This window comes from Aspergillus brasiliensis (genome assembly GCF_001889945.1).
Source record: "Aspergillus brasiliensis CBS 101740 unplaced genomic scaffold ASPBRscaffold_2, whole genome shotgun sequence".
Taxonomy (NCBI): Eukaryota; Fungi; Ascomycota; class Eurotiomycetes; order Eurotiales; family Aspergillaceae; genus Aspergillus; species Aspergillus brasiliensis.
In genome coordinates, this window is record NW_027137443.1 from 982,450 (window position 1) to 1,000,200 (window position 17,751).

The 17,751-nt window shown below is 50.4% G+C and overlaps 10 protein-coding genes across 10 annotated transcripts; 5 read left to right on the forward strand and 5 right to left on the reverse strand.

Moving 5' to 3' along the window:
• Nucleotides 1-134: 134 nt before the first annotated feature.
• On the reverse strand, nt 135-1,130 carry ASPBRDRAFT_116048 (aminotransferase class IV; the record flags this gene model as incomplete). Its single annotated transcript, XM_067616953.1, has 1 exon — nt 135-1,130. The coding sequence occupies one exon, from the start codon at nt 1,128-1,130 to the stop codon at nt 135-137; it is 996 nt and encodes a 331-aa protein (XP_067483011.1).
• Nucleotides 1,131-1,482: 352 nt separating this feature from the next.
• Nucleotides 1,483-2,807, forward strand: ASPBRDRAFT_51477 (FAD-dependent oxidoreductase; the record flags this gene model as incomplete). The annotated part of the gene is made up of 5 exons (XM_067626734.1): nt 1,483-1,511; nt 1,567-1,704; nt 1,760-1,863; nt 1,926-2,029; nt 2,094-2,807. The coding sequence occupies 5 exons, from the start codon at nt 1,483-1,485 to the stop codon at nt 2,805-2,807; spliced, it is 1,089 nt and encodes a 362-aa protein (XP_067483012.1).
• Nucleotides 2,808-3,211: 404 nt separating this feature from the next.
• Nucleotides 3,212-4,233, forward strand: ASPBRDRAFT_62081 (SDR family NAD(P)-dependent oxidoreductase; the record flags this gene model as incomplete). Its single annotated transcript, XM_067628354.1, has 4 exons — nt 3,212-3,332; nt 3,399-3,635; nt 3,692-3,990; nt 4,049-4,233. Exons 1-4 carry the CDS (start codon nt 3,271-3,273, stop codon nt 4,231-4,233), a joined length of 783 nt encoding a protein of 260 aa, XP_067483013.1. The 5' UTR covers nt 3,212-3,270.
• A 270-nt stretch (nt 4,234-4,503) lies between these two features.
• Nucleotides 4,504-5,846, forward strand: ASPBRDRAFT_663532 (alpha/beta hydrolase; the record flags this gene model as incomplete). The annotated part of the gene is made up of 3 exons (XM_067628706.1): nt 4,504-4,725; nt 4,788-5,040; nt 5,127-5,846. 3 exons carry the CDS (start codon nt 4,504-4,506, stop codon nt 5,714-5,716), a joined length of 1,065 nt encoding a protein of 354 aa, XP_067483014.1. The 3' UTR covers nt 5,717-5,846.
• Nucleotides 5,847-6,435: 589 nt separating this feature from the next.
• Nucleotides 6,436-8,488, forward strand: ASPBRDRAFT_117010 (uncharacterized protein; the record flags this gene model as incomplete). The annotated part of the gene is made up of 8 exons (XM_067617047.1): nt 6,436-6,608; nt 6,666-6,825; nt 6,901-7,123; nt 7,185-7,473; nt 7,536-7,720; nt 7,785-7,843; nt 7,922-8,277; nt 8,362-8,488. The coding sequence occupies 8 exons, from the start codon at nt 6,436-6,438 to the stop codon at nt 8,486-8,488; spliced, it is 1,572 nt and encodes a 523-aa protein (XP_067483015.1).
• A 100-nt stretch (nt 8,489-8,588) lies between these two features.
• Nucleotides 8,589-9,850, reverse strand: ASPBRDRAFT_663551 (uncharacterized protein; the record flags this gene model as incomplete). The annotated part of the gene is made up of 3 exons (XM_067628707.1): nt 8,589-9,339; nt 9,398-9,525; nt 9,584-9,850. Coding segments are annotated over 3 exons (1,146 nt in total), but the record flags the coding sequence as incomplete, so codon positions are not given.
• A 1,191-nt stretch (nt 9,851-11,041) lies between these two features.
• On the reverse strand, nt 11,042-12,150 carry ASPBRDRAFT_381142 (sugar O-acetyltransferase). The gene is made up of 3 exons (XM_067623875.1): nt 12,038-12,150; nt 11,730-11,966; nt 11,042-11,655 (listed from the first exon to the last, which is right to left on the reverse strand). The coding sequence occupies exons 1-3, from the start codon at nt 12,136-12,138 to the stop codon at nt 11,292-11,294; spliced, it is 702 nt and encodes a 233-aa protein (XP_067483017.1). The 5' UTR covers nt 12,139-12,150; the 3' UTR covers nt 11,042-11,291.
• Nucleotides 12,151-12,754: 604 nt separating this feature from the next.
• Nucleotides 12,755-14,509, reverse strand: ASPBRDRAFT_51486 (flavin monoamine oxidase family protein; the record flags this gene model as incomplete). The annotated part of the gene is made up of 5 exons (XM_067626735.1): nt 12,755-13,003; nt 13,060-13,910; nt 13,981-14,127; nt 14,180-14,248; nt 14,311-14,509. 5 exons carry the CDS (start codon nt 14,507-14,509, stop codon nt 12,755-12,757), a joined length of 1,515 nt encoding a protein of 504 aa, XP_067483018.1.
• A 187-nt stretch (nt 14,510-14,696) lies between these two features.
• Nucleotides 14,697-15,265, forward strand: ASPBRDRAFT_203504 (uncharacterized protein; the record flags this gene model as incomplete). Its single annotated transcript, XM_067621670.1, has 1 exon — nt 14,697-15,265. Exon 1 carries the CDS (start codon nt 14,831-14,833, stop codon nt 15,263-15,265), a length of 435 nt encoding a protein of 144 aa, XP_067483019.1. The 5' UTR covers nt 14,697-14,830.
• A 134-nt stretch (nt 15,266-15,399) lies between these two features.
• Nucleotides 15,400-17,339, reverse strand: ASPBRDRAFT_203505 (putative carboxylesterase; the record flags this gene model as incomplete). The annotated part of the gene is made up of 3 exons (XM_067621671.1): nt 15,400-16,644; nt 16,701-17,045; nt 17,109-17,339. 3 exons carry the CDS (start codon nt 17,337-17,339, stop codon nt 15,613-15,615), a joined length of 1,608 nt encoding a protein of 535 aa, XP_067483020.1. The 3' UTR covers nt 15,400-15,612.
• Nucleotides 17,340-17,751: the final 412 nt, after the last annotated feature.

A 17,751-nucleotide genomic window follows, 5' to 3' on the forward strand; every position in this document is an offset into this window, starting at 1 on the left:
TGCTACTACTAGCTGCAAGACTATCATGGTGGATGATATAATGAAGCCATCATATAGGATATGTTTGGAGAAATAGTATAAGAAAGAATGGGGGTGGAGGGGAGCAGTGATTCACCAACTATCTGCAAATGCAATCACAAATGCGCCGCCTTCCGTGTCTGCACCCCCTGGTCATATACAATCTCAAAGCTATAAGCCGGATCATAGTGCATCGTCCAATAAGTATCCCAGATCTTCTTCGTGATCGGCCCAACCTTCCCATCCTTCACCAACCGATCATCCAACCTAGTAATGGGCATAATTCCACCAGCAGTAGTGGACATGAAAATCTCATCTGCCTCATAAGCCAATTGCACAGGGACAACCTCGACGCGGACCTCCAACCCATTCACCCGCGCAGCATCAATCACACTTTTCCGCGTAATACCTTCCAGAACTCCGCGCGAAGGCGTATAAAGCACGCCATCCTTCACCAGCACAATATTGAACCCAGACCCCTCAGTCAAGTTGGTATCACCATCAGTAAGAAACGGATACGTAGCTCCCCGATCCGACGCCTCAAACAACCCACGGATCAGATCGCCCCATTGCAGATTCTTCACCGTCGGGTCCATCGATCCAGGCGGATTGCGACGCACAGTCCGCGCGATGATAGCACTGCCGCCGAGAGGCTGCACTTCCGGCTCCATGACCCAAACATAAGGTTGAATGAACATGTAGATACGGTTGACGATATCTCTGGGGTCAGTGCCCCGTACCCCCTTGAGTCCGCGAGTGACAATGATCTCCACGAAGGCGTCGCGGATACCTGATATGGCAACCATGTCGACGAGGATACGCTTTATTTCCTCGTGTGGTAGAGGCAACTTCAATCGCAACTTGTCGCAGCTGGCGTCAAGTCTGGCAATGTGGTCATCTAGGCGGAAGAAGCGCCCGTCCCAGACTGAGGGCACATCGTAGGTGAGATCGCTGTGCATGAAGCCTTGGTCTAGGATGGGGATGCGCGCTTCATGGAGAGGAGCTAGTTCGCCGTCAATCCAGGCGACGCCTTGGGCGTAGGGATTCGTGCTGGCTGCGAGCGCTGCTTGGCGCTTGTCATAGGCGGAGAAGACTTGTTGCATGGTAGACATGATGAAATGGTGGGTAAGTAAGGAGATATGTTTTTTCCTGGAGAATAATGGAAGCAGTTTGGAATAATAGCTGATGACTGCCTATAAGTATTTATGAGTGCGAAACAATAACATCAATTGATTCATCGACACAGCAGGTTAGAAATAAGGTTCGAGTCCTTACTTTCCAAAAGTGGAATATTTTTTTCTCTTTCCCGCCTGGGAAGGAGGGCCAGATAACTTAATCATATCAGATCCTTGGGCATGTGATGGATATGGACAATATACCTTTACTTTCCTCCCTCGTAGAAATTATCTTTTGCTCTACCACTTGGGTTCGTGAAGGGCAGCTTTCGGAGACAGCATTTCCGTCATGCCAGCGAGGAATGTGGTTGTTATTGGGTATGTACTTCATACTGACAAGCAGTGTTGACACTCTAGGCTTATCATTCTATAGGGCTGGAGTGGCCGGGCTAACAACAGCACTCCTGCTGTCAAAGAAGCTAGGATACAGAATTCTCATTGCTGCCAAACATATGCCTGGAGACTACGATATCGAGTACGCGTCTCCATGGGCCGGCGCCAACTACATGCCGTATGTAGCGCAAATATTGCATACAATTCAAATGTGTAGTACTGATCAAGTCCAGCGTTTCTGTCACCGGTACGGATGCAGCGGACTGGGATAAGAATACATGGGGACCGTTAGCCGATCTTGCCGCGAATTATCCGGAGGCAGGCGTTCACTTCCAGGGTATGTTCTGGTCTTTAACCCTAGCTGCTCAAGATGTAGCAGGTTGCTGATCTGAAATGAAGAATGTGAGATATACACTCGGGAAGAAGACAAGGGGTCTACAACCGCACACTGGTTTTCTGGGCTCCTGTCGTCCAGTCCATGGTTTTCAGAGGTTGTTCCCAATGTAAGTACAGGGGCAGAGGAATAGACCACACCCATTGTTGGGTCCTGCTAACAATATATCGTAGTTTCGGAGTTTGCCAAAAGATTCCCTTGCGCCGGGAATTGACTCTGCAACATCGTTTACGTCCGTCTGCATCAACACGGCCATCTACCTTCCTTGGCTTGTTTCGCAATGTCTAGCCAACGGTGTAGTCTTCAAACGGGCGTACTTTAAGCACATTCTCGATGCGGCTAATGACCACTTCCACCCACATGGAAAAGTCGACTTGATAGTGAACTGCACGGGGCTAATGGCATCCCAGCTAAGGGGCGTGCAGGATTCATCTGTGGTTCCTGCCCGAGGACAGATCGTGATCGTGAGAAATGAAGCGGGCAAGATGCTGAGTGTGTCTGGCACGGACGACGGTGATGATGAAGCGTGCTACGTGATGACACGTGCTGCGGGCGGAGGAACAATTCTGGGAGGTTCCTACCAAAAGGGAAACTGGGAGTCTCAAGCAGATCCGAATCTGGCAATCCGGATCATGAAGCGAGCTGTAAAGATGTGCCCATCTTTAACTGGTGGCAAAGGTATTGAGCACCTGGATATTATCAGACATGCAGTGGGTCTTCGTCCTGTTCGCGAGGGGGGCACCAGGATTGAAAAGGAGAGGATTGGTGGAGTTTGGGTTGTTCATAACTATGGTGCTGGAGGTGCTGGGTATCAATCGTCGTATGGATGCGCGCAGGCGGCGGTGGATCTGGTTGAAGAGGCCCTTGCCCCACTTGCTAGATTGTGATCGAATCTCAATCATCACGATTGATTTTGATGTCTTGAGGTTCAGTAGAAATCCATCATATCCGCAAGATAAGTGTCTATCACGGTATGCCCATGTATTATGGTATCTATTCTACTTGTATCGTTCGCTGGATTCTCATTACTGGTAATTACCCTCGAGTCATCCGAAGCTGATCGGCTGTCCTGCCCAAATGAGAGAGATGTCCTAATGCGGACATGCCATGTGGGGTGCGGCGGGCACCCCAACTCGGTTTCCCCATTAGGCAAATCTGATATCGCTTCTTGCCTCTTTGGGAAGCTGAGCATCAACACGCGACAACTTTACCCCTCAGCAAAGGAGGTTCCACGGCCGTGTAGCAGGCAGATATATAGTTTGCTAGTCTCCAGTGACCTGGAGGCATACGATAACAATATAACAAGCGTCTGGTGTTTTCTAGCTGTATCTCCTGTACCATATCCTCACAATGTCGGATTTCTCGGGTTTGTCTCTGGAAGGAAAGACGGCCATTGTCACCGGAGCTTCCAGGTAAAGAAATGCGTGAAAGAAGAGACCGAGATAACTGGACCAAGCTGATGGAATGTACTGCTCCAGGGGTCTCGGGGCCGGAATTGCTACCCTTCTCGCTAAGCGCGGAGCGAACGTGGTTGTCAACTACGTCTCCGAGAGCAGCCAGAAAAGAGCCCAAGAGGTGGTCGATAAGATCACCGAGATTGGAACAAAAGCGATTTTGTGCCAGGCTAGTGTCAGCAATCTTGACGAGATCCCAAGACTGGTTGAGGCAGCGCTGAAGATCAGCGAGACTGGGAAAATTGATATCCTGATCCACAAGTACGTTATAAAGCTGCTTGATAGTGACTGGATTTGAGCTAATCGTTTCTGAATAGTGCCGCACAAGGCCTCGAAGCAAACCTCATGGACACCACACCCGAGTTCTACAATGTTCACTTCGACTGCAATGTGCGCGGTCCCATCTTCCTTACCAAGGCAGTTGTACCTTACTTGCCCCGGGGCGGCCGTGTCGTGTTCATTTCGTCGGCAGGTGCACGCTTGGGCGTAGCTGGACAAACCGTGTATGCTGCCACTAAGGCGGCAAATGAGGCGCTGGTTCGCGTCTGGGCAAAGGAACCTGGTCACTCGCACGGTATCACCGTGAACTGTGTGAACCCTGGGCCGATCGCAACTGGTAAGCCGTGCACATGACTCCACGCGGTGCTTTTTGAACTAAGTACATTATCATCCAGACCAATGGTTCCAGAGCGATGAACAGTTCCTCAAGGACATGCAGCCCTTGATCGAATCTACCCCGGCGGCACCACGAGTGGGTGAAGTCGACGATGTCGCTCCGTTGGTCGCTTTCCTATGCAGCGATGATGCGAAGTGGACGACTGGATCATGCCTCTCTGCTAATGGTGGTCTTTACAACTAGAGATATAGGCTATCTGCGTAGCGAAATATACTAGTACTCTGTGTTCTTTGTGTTGAACGGAGCCGGCGGGAAAACGACCGTTAGGGCGCTATACCATTCAGATGAGCGATTCCTCATTGACCAATTTCACTTCCTTGTAAAGAGCTTTCCGTAAGCCCCGCATCGTAAGCTATTCGGTTCAAGTGGGACCCAACGTATAAAGGTCCCTTCATGACCCTCGAGACAGCTTTGTGCTCGTCCCCCATCTCTACCTGCTCTACGACCGGCACGATGGTGGGACAGACTCTGGACCCCTGGTCTCATCTTCTAGCTGTACTTTCATCCGTTACCTACGACAAATACGATCCGTTCGAAATTATTAGCACTACGTACAAAGTGTTCGGCCAAACTGGTGCGGGGATCGATGCCGACATTCTGATTCCTCGCCCCCTCTCGGCAGAAAGAGGATTGTTGACATGCCCGATCATAGTGCGCATCCACGGGGGATTCTTGGTAATGCTACCCTACTACTGGTTCTGTTTTCTTTCTCACTAATGGATTGATCCACCTCGCAGGTCACTGGTTCCAGTCTCTATCCCCCGTGGTTCTCAAACTGGATCCTGGAATATGCCCTCCAGAACGAAGCCATAATTATATCCCCTAACTACCGACTCCTTCCTGAGGCAACGGGAGAAGATATCCTGGAGGACATGTACGACTTCTGGAACTGGCTGCAGGGCGACAGTCTGAGCCATGCGATCAAGGACGCTGGCTATCCACATATCAAGCCGGCGACCGACAAGACCCTTATCGTGGGCGAGAGCGCAGGTACGTCGCCTCGCTTCTTGTTCCCTGTTTCCCCGTGTTAAGGGATACCCCAATTCTTGATCCATGCTCATGATCATGATCAAAAGGTGGATATCTGGCTATGCAATTAGCTATCACCTACCCATCGAAAATCCGCGCCGTCGTTGGGGCCTACCCGATCTTGGACCCTAAAGGTAAGTTCTACACTGAGGCATATCAGAAGCCGATTCTTCGTGTTCCGAACATGGCCAATGATATTATTGAGCAACATCTGGCTTCCCTGAGAGCATCCCACACACCAAGAATCGTCACCGCTGCAGAATCCCCCGAGCGGCTGAAGCTAGCATTCGCTGTCTTTCAGAACGGACGTCTACTGGAATTCTTGGGATCTTGCAACAATCCCGAGTTGTTTCCAATGGAAAGATCCGAAAGGCTTGCGGCTGTCGGGAGGCTGAAGGTGCCTCCATTATTCATTTTTCACGGGGAACAGGATTCTGCTGTTCCGGTTGAGGGCACAAGAAGATTTGTGAACCTGCTGCACCAGAAAGGCCATGCTGGGCCAGTACATATATATATCCAGGATGGCGATCATGGCTTCGATTTTAATGCGACATTGCAGACACCTTGGTTGAGGAGTGGGCTGGAAATGATATCTGAAGCTTGGATGGGTTCTAAAGATGGTACTCTGCATTTGTAAACTCTAGAAGCCAGAGTCTTCAATGACAGTAGGAAGTCTGACACTTCTGGTTGGTTCTCCTGGCTTCAGCTTTTTTGTACCCTAGGTAGACCTTCTATAACAATAATGATATTACCAACTTAACATGGGCATGTTCGACTGTCTCTGCCAGGAATACCTCTGATAGACCACTTTAGGCTGTTACATATATCAATTCGTACCCTTTGCTAATGTGTTACAAGTCATAGTCTTCGACAGGCGCTACTCACTACCGCTGAATAGGATTTTTATCAGGATTCAAAGCTTGATTGTGGAGGGCGGGAACAGGGATATCCGATGCCAAAATAACCTATCTAGGAAAGTGAGAATCTACTACAAACCAGAAAAGGCAAGAAACTTCCAAATAGACAGTGGCCCCCTACGCTATCTTCTTTGCTTCCCCGCAGTCTGGGTAAGGCATGGTGGAGTATGTCGATTTCTGTCCAATGTCCGGCGAGAGATGACATGACATCTATGATAACTGAAGGTTCCGTTATCTCCTCATGTTCTGATACGATGTCTTCTAGTACCATGTCAAGGAGTGTTATTCGTTCGGTGCAAGGGATGAAAGGGGTTGGTCATGATAGGTGAATAAGCATGGCTACAACAGTCAGAGTATTTAAGTCAATCTTGTAGGTAGGTCCTGTCCCATCCTCATCGCTAGTTCAGTATCCCTCTCCACTTTTGAAGTAATGAGTATCATGAAAGACCAAATACCTCACCATGACCTTGAAGTATGCCCCGATAGCCAAGGGGATGCCAAGCAGCTTGGTGAAACCTTTGATCTTGATGAAGCCATCCTACGGGCTCAAGGCCGCGAGGCAGAGTTGGTGCGGTCCTTTTCCTGGATTGGTGCTCTCGGTTTGGCGTTCAGGTTCGCACTCCCCGCTTGCATCCATGATGATATGGTTGAACTCATTCATTGTCCAAGTATCGTTAATTCTTGGTTATCCTACGCTGCCTGTTTTGGCGTAGCGTATAGCTATGGGGGAGGCCAGATTGCAACCTTCAGTCCCCTTCTTTCAGCACTGACGCAGTTGGTTATGCTTCAAGGTGTTGCGGAGCTTGCATCTGCCTTTCCTTCTTCTGGTGTAAGTAGGAGCGTGAGACATACTGTGCGGACCTTCTGGGCACAAACTGACTAATATGTATCACCTCCTAACCAGGGACAATATCACTACACGTATATCATTGCACCTGAGCGATTCAAGAGCTTTGCCGCCTACATTGTGGGGATGATCAACGTCATCGCTTGGTGGATCAACACAGCCTCCGGCACTATATACACGGCCATATCTGCTTTTGGAATCTGTAGATTCTTGGTTCCCGGCTTTGTGGGCGCACAGTGGCAAGTTTATCTATGCTACCTCCTTGTTATCATCCTTACTTGTGAGAGAAAATCAACCAACACTGGTCATGCCCGGAGGCAGCCAGAAGCTCACATCAATAGTGCTCCCTATATTCATTATTCCCCAACACCGAGTCGACAAAATGACCCAGGGCTCCATGTTTCTATCCATCCTGGGGTTCCTTCTGGTTATGATTGTCTGTCTCGTTATGGGCAAGGGATCATACCATCCCAGCAGCCTGGTCGAGTACCAGCCTAGAAGCGGCTGGGGCCCTGGGCCAGGATGGCTTCTCGGAATAGGGAACGGAGAATACGCGTTCGTTGCAGCAGGAGCCTGTGTGCATATATCCGAGGAGATCCCAAAACCGAGTCATAGGATTCCACTCGTTATGTCCGTTCCGCAACCCTGCTCTTGCTCTTTATATACATTCCTAACCATTGCCTTACAACTAGCAATTTGACAATTCTCATCGGTGTGCTCACCCTCATGCCGTGGATCATTGCAATGACATGCGTTATCCAGGACATCGACAGTGTGCAGAATTCCTTCCTCCCCAGTCTCGAGCTCTTCTATCAAGCCACGAACAGCAAGGCCGCTGCTGCTGCTCTCCAGGTGTATCTTACTATTCTGTACTACAGTAAGTAGCCCACACCATTCTCCATTCAGTAAACGATCCATCACTAAATATCTACAACATCCAGCCTGCGTCCCCAGCCAATGGATAACCAGCAGCCGAATGACATGGGCATTCTCCCGCGACGTGAGCCATCCCCCTAACACCCCATCCTACTTTCCAAAATCATCATCAGCCTAACAACACACAATTAACATCAACAAGAACGGCCTCCCCTTCTCAACCCACTGGTCCCAAATCGACTCAAAACGCGGTATCCCAGTTCGCGCCACCCTACTTTCCGCCGGCTTCTGCGCCATCTACGGCCTCCTCTACATCGCCAGCACACAAGCATTCAACTCGATTATCAATACCGCTATTCTCATGCTGAATATCACGTATACTGTTCCCCAGGGGATTCTGGCTACCTGTGGACGCGATCGGCTTCCTGCTCGGTATTATAATCTAGGCCGGGTTCCCGGGTATGCAGTCAATATCTTTTCGGTGGGTTGGTTGATTGTTAGTGGGGTGTTCTTTTGCTTTCCGACGACCAGGACGCCGACGCTTGGGGATATGAATTAGTAAGTGTCTATCTATTCATCTATCTTTGCTGGATGGTTGTTGGGAGAGCGGATTCTGATATGTTTTTCTTGCTTTATCTATAGCAATTCGATCGTTATCTGTGGGACTTTCGCTATTATTTTGCTGTGTTGGTTGGAACGACGGAAGAAGTTCTCAGGTCCGATGATTAATTGGGAGAGTTTGAATGCTGCGCAGGCTGTGGATGGTTGATGATATCTTGAATGCATTAATGGACTTGGTTCAGATTTCCGATATGTCTCTATTTCATGATATGTCTCCATTGCAATTTTATTCTTACTGTGAAATATTCTCACCCAAATAACAACTGCTCAGGAGCCTTCCCCAAGCCAGGAGTTGGCGATTTTGTCCTACTATCAATAACTGCGCCCCACCACTTCTTCGTAGCCCAAATCTCATCCAACAGCGCCGGCACAGAGTGGAACATATTATACCGACTCTTATCCCCCCAATACGAGCAATATTCTTTCACAAACCCCCTCATCTCCTCATCCGACGTTTCACTTCCCGCCAGGAAGATCGGCAGGAGCAGCTGCTTCTGGATTTGAGATGATGATCGCCGACAACATCGAATATGGTCTAGAGTCCGACGACTCAGCCGATTGATGGCTGGCTGGCGTTTGATCCGGCCACTCTTGAACACGCGCTCGACGTAGAGAAGGAGAGCGCAGCGCCAGGCTTCGGCACAGTGGTACCGGTCTCGTTGCTCGTGGTCCTGTTTTTCCATCTCGCTGTCGGAGAAATCCCGCTCTTGCTCCGTGGGTCTGGGGAATGAGCCTTCGTCGTTCTGCCACTGAATCAGTTGTTGTTCTATGTCCATAACTGGTGTGACGTTAAAGGATAGCCATTCCATCGACATGGCAATCTCACTTTGTCGGGCGAGCTCGGCTAAGAAAAAGAGATGGGCGAAGAGGTCGCGAGGGCAGCCGGTTAGGTCGAAGAAGGACCATTCGTCTTGCTTTTCCCAGCGTACGAGGAATTCTAGGTATGAGCGGTGCATGACAGTCCCTTGTCGGGAGATCAAAGCGAGAGTTGCGTCCCACCTGCGTAGTTAGTTAGTTATATAAGCTTTTCAGGGGGGAGCCGAAAACAGGTCCTTACCAGAGCAGCATGCCAACTTGGGATCGTACTCGAGGTGTCGTAAGAGCACTAGGGCCACCACACGCTTGAAGGAGCGAATGTGCACGGTTGAGGTGGGTTGTCCACGTTCCGGCAGCGGACAAGGCGCACTAGATACGTCAGTTAGATATTCAGAACAACGCCAATACAGGAGTTGGGTTGGCATACATCAAGAGTGAAAAGAATAAGTATTGGCTCTAGCAGGTGGAATTGATTGTTCGCTTGTTTGCTCTGCAGGGCTCCTTCAAGCAACTGAACCGCCTTGCGCCGATGTTCCTCTGCTTCAGCTGACCAACTGCCCGTAAGGCCTTTCAAGTGCTGGCAGCACAGTGCCAAGATAGAATGGAAGAGGATATGTGACCCCTGCGGTAACTGGCGCTGACAGCGAAATGGATTGACTGGTATATCTGACGTCAACGGTAAGACACAAAACTCAGAATCATCTAGCAATGATTATTAGTAGCTCCCAAAACGGCGGATGTAGAAGCGATGCCAGGAGCCTTACACATATCCAAAAGGGAATCATGATCCTGCGGTGATAACTCAAAGATTGTGGACTTCCTCGGAAGAAAGGGCCCTGATGGAATGGAACAACACTTCGAGCTATTGCCATCAAAGTCCTCACGTGTGAGGTTTTGGAGAGACTCAACAGGTGTGGGACCCAGAGTCTGAATTACGAGTTGGTCTTGGGGTGAGCCTTCGGCAGCCATGAATGCATTCAGGTCTTCAATGTCAGAGAACGGGGTCGATCGAGCTAATAAGGAGGGTAGACCCGGGGAATCCGTCATTAGCGGCTCCTGTAGACCAAAATCAAGGTGCGGTACGGACTCGAAGATGTTCGGCGCGAAGGAGTCGAGAAAGTCAAAGTCCTCCCATAGCCTGCCGTCGAATGTCTCTGATAGTAGACAACACTAGTCGTAAGTTGATCTCCAGAGTCACAGCCATATGAGATAATCCTTACCTGATTCGTGGTTTACCAGATCACCCCCAGATGGGGCATCTCTTGCCCTAAAGGCTTCCTCCTCACTTACCCCTTCGGGAAGTATCTCGGCATCCATTCCGGTCACCTCCTCATCAGGATACTTCACTGCTTGGCTTTCCACTGTCCTAGTACTCCCGTCGTTGCGGGTTCTCCGACGCTTCCTTGGCCTGGACCCAGCCGTGACGAAGCGGAAGGGCCGACGCGGTGCTAGCATGGTACAATTAGTGTTAAGCCTGGTGGCCGAGCCCGGTTGACTGGTCATAAATGTAGCAGAATCATTCTTTGCATTCACCCCACTCGAGGTATTATTGTGGGGTGCTGAAGAAGCCCGGGTCCACATCCGTCTCGAGTCCCAGGATAGAGGAGTCGCAAACCCACCACACTTTCGACCTAGCGAGAGGCAGGTTGAACATTGCGGACGGCGGCGATCACATTGCTCCCCAGTGGATGTGCAAGTATGGCAATCTGACTGGGCAAATGCAAGCGAGTTCGTCCTCTTCCCATGATTGGAAGAGGCAGTAATAGTGTCTGGTCGCATGTTGCGTGAAGATAGGGGAAGATGGCGTCTGGATGAGCAAAGAAGCAAAGTGTGCGTGAAAGTCGTTACTTGTCTATAAAGAGTAGGAAAAACCTGCTTGATGACGTGCCGGAGCTTTGACGGGAATATATATCGGCATGGCTCCACACCAGTCATGTACTATATCTCCCACAAACTGGGTTCAGCCAACCACCAAGGATGCATTGTAATATATAAATACTACTAACTACTACTAGTTTGCATCACTCCCGCCCCCAATTCTAAGTTTACACCCCCGCCCCATATCCCAGCTATGAAAGGACCCTTGAGATTGATTATATCTACCTGAACACTGGGCTATCTACCTCTATAATATTCTACTGGTCCTCACGAACCAAGTTCCGATACGGGTTATTTGGGTCCTGCTCCTCCTCCTCTGGAGACTGGATGGTCTTCTTGACGCGGCAAGGGCTGCCAACAGCAACAGAATACGGCGGAATATCCTTGGTCACGATGGATCCGGCACCAATCGTCGACCCCTTGCCGATTCGAACTCCAGGGAGGATGACCACATTTCCGCCAATCCAGCAATCATCTTCGATGAAGATCGGGTGTCCAAACTCCACGAACTTCTGACGCGAAAGTACGCTCGTGCCGTGACCAGCGCTGAGAATGCTCACGTTGGTTCCGATCTGCACCCGATCTCCGATAACAACAAGACTTGTGTCCAGGACAGTCAAACTAGCAAGATGTCACGCAGTTAGCCCTCGGGATACACTCTGACTTCGGCAGGTATGCTACTTTTTCGTACTCACTTCCAGTTAATGAAGCAATTGCTTCCAATGATGATATTGCAACCGTAGTCTGGCATGAAAGGTGGCTCCACGAAGGTGCCCTCGCCGACCTTGCCCACTACTCTGCGAAGTAATTCTAGTCTCTTATCGGATATTTGGTCGTACGGTATGGTCTTCGTGTCCAAGTTATTATAGTCTGCGGCCAAGCCACGGCAGCGATGGCGCGCTTCGAGCAGTTCTGGCTTATTCGGATTGTACCTGATAGCAGTTATTGAGCATTAGCACATTTCGTCTGGGCTTGAGTACTTTCGTCATGAGAGCCAACCTACATCATGCCTGAAATCATGCGCTCGTAGTTCTCAGATTGCGGGACCCCCCGTAGTCCCCGGGAGAGTTCGATGATCTCGGGACGCTTTGCTGTTGCCGCCATTGTTGATAGCCACCAAGGAAGGTTGTATGTAACTCGTTAGGTAAGAAGAATTAAAGATAAGCAAGGCGAGGAAGTGCCTGGTTTTAAGTATTTATCAAGGAACAATCACCCTGATATCGATACAATCAATCCCGGCAACTCAAGCGGGTCGCTGCCTTGGCTGCCTATTCAGGTAAAATGGCCAGCCCCGAAGTTTTACCGAGAAGCACAGACGAATCCGCCTTCCTGTTTGGGTATAACTTACAATGCAATCAATACGTGGACTCTGATTTTGTCGAATTATCGTTTGGCCGTTGCCTTCTGCCGAAGTACTGGGGACAGTTTGTTCGTTGAGTGAGGCCCCATCCTGATGCTGTCTAGACAACCTGTGGATTCCGATAGTTAGGGATACGTCAATCTGCCATTGACGGCATAAAGGATGTCTCGTCCGTGGGTTGGCTGCCCTCTCATATTTGCGCGAAGATGGCTACCAAGTAATGCTTATTTGTAACCCCGAAGATTGGATTACTACTCCGTACGTGGATCAGGATTCGGTGACGATATGGGATGTGCCTTCGCATGAGGGGGTAGATAACCGCTTCCAATGGAATGAGGCGAAGACTGCCTCATATCTCGTCTAAAACTTAGCCATGACAGTGGACTTGGCTCTTGCTTGGACTTCCGCGGCTATCTCCTGCGCTGCTAAACAGCCCTGCTCCAAAGCCCCGTCAATCGCAGCTCTCCAACCATGAGCCCAGTCCGCCGAAGCGAAAAGCACATTGCCATGACGACTCTGTAATTCTTCCTGGTACTTGGTCATGTATTCTGGCCGCCACCAGGCTGGCCCACCCAAAGACCAAGGATCTGTAATCCAATTATGGAAGATCTTGAGCAGCGTTAGCCATGTGGCCCTTCAGCGTCGGCACAAGGACCTTCACTTACCATCTTTTTCACTTCCATGGGATGCAGTTTCTTGAATGCATCGACCGTCCGCTCGGGATCGCGCTCAGGGACATAGGTATCCCTCTCATCCTTTCCAAAACCCACAATATGTGCGTTTCCGTTCTCCGTAACCCCATCTCCGTAGCCAAACATAAGCAGATTAGGATGTCGCATTCCGTTCCAAGAAGCCAATCCGGAGCCTTCCACCTCCGCATGGATCTTGGTCATGAAGTTGACATGTCCAATTTCGAGGGCTTCCCTTCGCTTCGTCGACAACGGTGGGCTGAACTGGATAGTATGAAGGACGTTGAGAGGAATCGTGGACACCACTCGCTGCGCTCGGTAGACCGCTCCAACAGTTGTCTGCACTTCAACGACGTTCCCATCATCACGGATCGCCTGGACCGGAGTCTGAAAAGAATACTCCAGCCCATGCGCCACGGCGTCGGCGAACATTCGCTGCGCCAGCTCAGACTGGCCCTCCCGAAGCTTAAAGGTGGTCCAGATGGGCCCAAAGTTCTCCGAGCTATACGACATGAGAGCATGAGAGCGGATCATATCCCACAGACTCGAGTTTTCCATGCTCCCACCCGAGATGTGAAGGAGCAGGGCAACCAGGACCCCGGCTTCCTCCGCCGTGAGCAAGTGTTTTATTTCCTCGAAGCGGTCCCGGCAGGAGACTTTATCGTAGAGCTCGACTTCCTTTCGGTCGGTGAGAATGTTCTCTAGCTGTGCATGTGGCAACGGGCAGATCTGACGACAGTTCGCGCCATCGACGTTGACGAAGATGTCCCATGCTCGGGATGCGATCTTGCCCCCTTCTTCGTGGGTTAATTTGCGGGGAGCAGCGCCTACGTTCCAACAAAATGTAAGTTACTGACATCGCAAGCAATGACTAGCCAGAAAGAAATAGAAAGTTACCTGGGACATTCAGAGTGTAGTAGTCATACTCATACCCACTGTGGTGAGTCAGGAGAAGATCACGATCCATCTTGTACCTGACCATCTCCCTGAACAAGTAGGCCATTTGATGGGTGACCCAAGTTCCTCCCATTTCGTACTTGATTCCTGTCCCTCTGGTCAGCCCCTATAAGTTGACTATCAACTAGTTATATTTTACCATCTGCTTCTACTGTATACGTGCGGCCGCCAACCCGGTCGCGGGCCTCGAGGATCAGCACCGAAAGGCCTATTATCACAGTATTAGTTGAACATCTCTCCCAGAGAGAGCCTGAATTCAGTCCAGCATACCACGGTCTGTTAAATCACGGGCAGCCATAAGACCGGCATATCCCGCGCCAATCACAATTACATCGTGAATGTGCCCAGCAGGAGTGTTTCTCTTGTATCGAGGCTCCACCACGCCTCTACAGACAAGGTCACCTTTTCGCATTCCAGTCGCACGGGTCCAAGAATATCCATCTTGGGTTTTCCTTACTGGGGACGCCATCCTGGTTAGGGGATACTGGAATCAAAAGAAGTGCTATGCTATGTGTCGAAAATGGACTTGGGGAGGGCAAGCGGAAGATCCACGCGGTGAGATCTCTCTTATTTAATCCTTAGCTATCAGTGTGTTGTCCTTTTTTGCCCAAAGAGGCAAGTGAGGCTAGGATTAACTGTAACTTTCGCTATTATATGCCATTTCCAGAAGTTTTGTCGTACACAGGTCATATGTATATATCACTTCAACATGTAGCCCTTTCCATGTCTACTTTTCCATATACTCACTTCATCAATATCCCCTTGACTATACACACAAGTCTCCCAAAAAATGTCCTCCCCAACAATTACATACAAAAACCTTCCAGGCCCAGTGGGAGATTGCCTCAAGCCCTCCTCCCTCTCAACCACCGCCACAGTGCCCGTCTCACCCACAACCTCCCTCGTCTTCACGACCGGCCACATCGGTCTCGACTTGGAAACTGGTGCTCTCGTCAACAGCTCCCCGGAAGCCGAGTTCGAAGCTATATTCAACTGCCTCGATGAAGCATTGAAGTATGCGGGCATCACAACGGGACTCTGCCAGGCGTACAAATTCGTCGCCTACTTGACAAACGCCCCAGATGAGGCTGTTATGCTGCGTGTTTTTCATCAGAAGTTTCCCTGTGCTACCCCGACTTGGGCGACTGTCATTGTGAAGGAGATTAATGTGCCTGGTATGCGTGCGGAGATTGTTGCAGAAGCGGCGCTGTTTCATGATGCTTGAGTTCGCGGAGGGGAGGCTGTAGTTGCTTTTTTTGTTGCGGCATTGGGTTTGTTGCAGGAAGAGGTGGGCTTGTTGTTCGGCTTCTGGTGGGTGCCTTCGGTCTATATTTCATGACTACTCTAACCGTTCGTCATCTTTCCGAGACTCTCTGATCCTAGTCAGAGTTGCATTTTGATACATTACATATCAGTGTAGAGAGATATCAAAGTCCATTCATCGCGACAAAGTTGCATAGGGTCAAAGGGACGAAGTGCGATCTTGAGAGAGGAAAATCAGAATGGATCACCCAGTGACGTACAACATACAGGCACGTAATGGGAGAAGATGAAAAGAAAACCTCATAGCCATCAAACCTCCATTTCCGGCGCCAGTTCGCTCCACAGATAGCACCGATCCGCCTGCTGCTGCGGAATTGCCTCCATCGCGGTGCGGTTTGTCTGTATCTTGAGCCGCTGTGCCAAGCTGGGCTTCCACGGCTCCCAGCGCGGCGTTTTGCCACGTCGGAGAGGATTAGGATCCAGTACCTTCACGAAACTGATCCAGTAGTCCATTACTGTGGCGACTACATCCGCGTTAATCCCGTTGTAGCTCGTGGTCTCACTATCTCCCGCAAAGCCAACACCAAATATAGCGCTAATTTCAAAGATATGCGGCACGCCCAAGCCTTCATCGATTAGCTCGGGGGCTCGAACATTGTATCGGTAGTCCCAAATCCTGTTTGACTGGTCATCTGCCATGGACGCCGCAATGAGATTTCCAGGACACGTAAAGGCGGCGTCGCCATAGGCAGCGGATGCCGATGGAAAATATGCCCCATGGTCTGGCACGGGTCGCATACGGGGATATGCAGCAAGAATGGCGGACACATTAGTAGAAGACAGCCCCGGGTAGTTTGCTTTGAGGAACCGCGACATGCCAGACACGTCAGTGGCATTGTAAGCAAAGATTGATCCCTCGTTTGTGTCGTCGCCGACGAGAACCGGGATTTTCAAGGCTCTGCCCTGATCAAAAAGCCGGTATAACTGGTCTTCAACCATCTCACCGTCAATGACAGGCAGGAAATACCATAGTGGTGGCGGATCAAGCGGTCCATCAGGGAATGGGCTGAGCACGTTAGCTTTTTGTATGGCCGTTAGGTCTGCAGACCGAAGACAAGCCAAGGCAGACGATGCATTCGAGCAGCCGACATCCTGTATAAACCGCGTGTACTGGAATTCCATCTCGGCAACCGTGCGCAGTGTGGGCCAGAATGGAGACTCCAGCACTGCACCTGCGAAGAGTCCCTCCTCACCACCTCCATACGCGGTCATATGATGAGCAACTGAGCCAGCGCCAGCGGAATCACCATGGACAACAACATGGTCCGGGTCTCCCCCAAACTGCCCGTAGGAAGTCAGAGTATGCATGCGGTGTAGTGTTTCTAACCGTGACTCACCCTGCTAATATACTGTTTTACCCATTCGAGGGCCTTCCGCTGGTCTAATAATCCCGCATTCAAGTCCCCGTCCCGCCCGATCTCCTCGCTGGCTAGGAATCCCAGGGCCCCGACACGGTAGTTGAAGTTGACGAAGACGAGGTCGTAGCCTGAATACTGTATGACGTCCGTTCCGTTGAAGTTTGCATTGGAGTTGGACGCATATCCGCCGCCTTGAATATGCACCCACACTGGCAGTCTGGAGACGGCGGTGGCGTTGGAAGGGGTGAACACGTTGATAAACAAGCAGTCTTCTCCCAGATGAGGGCTGATCTCTTCTCCGACACCGATGCAGGTTGGCCCAAACTACGCCGCCGCCCAGTCTGTCAATATGCGCCTTGATGGGAATGTGACGGAGGGTTGCCCTACCTCGAATGCATCCTGAATGGATGATGTGCTGCTCGGATCCCCTGGTGCACGGAACCTTTGCTGGCCGAGGGGAGGTGCTGCGTACCTCATCCCAAGATATTCATCCACCCCGGCAGGCAGTCGAACCCCGCGGTAGCGAGCATAGCCTAGGTCGACCTGGGGCGACCCGTCCCCGTTCACGCAGGTGGAAGAGGCTCCCAGGAGGATGACTAGATAGAGTACCCAATGCATTAGAGACGTAGAGGAAGAGTTGTATAGCCATTGCCTGCCCCTGTATAATTTATGGCCATTGCTGAGCCCTTTCGATATCCATGTGACTAATCGGTGCAGTAAGGGCTGCTCAGGCCTATGAGATACAATATAGATCGCTGTCGATCGGGCCCTTACTTGCGGAAAAGGCTGCAACATTCCTTGGGCCTATGGCTGGCTTTAGAAGCCACTTTCAAGAAGCGTCAATCATCATTTGCGGTGCATGATGCTGGGACTGTATTTCTCCAATCCGTAAGGAAGAAAATTAGGTAACTCCTTTTTCACAGTACCTGGTGCCTCCTCATGCGAATCTGTCTGACTCTTATGTCTGATTTCCTGCTAGATTTTCGTCCCATTCACAGAGTATTTTTTTTTTTGCTCTCTTTTTGTTTCC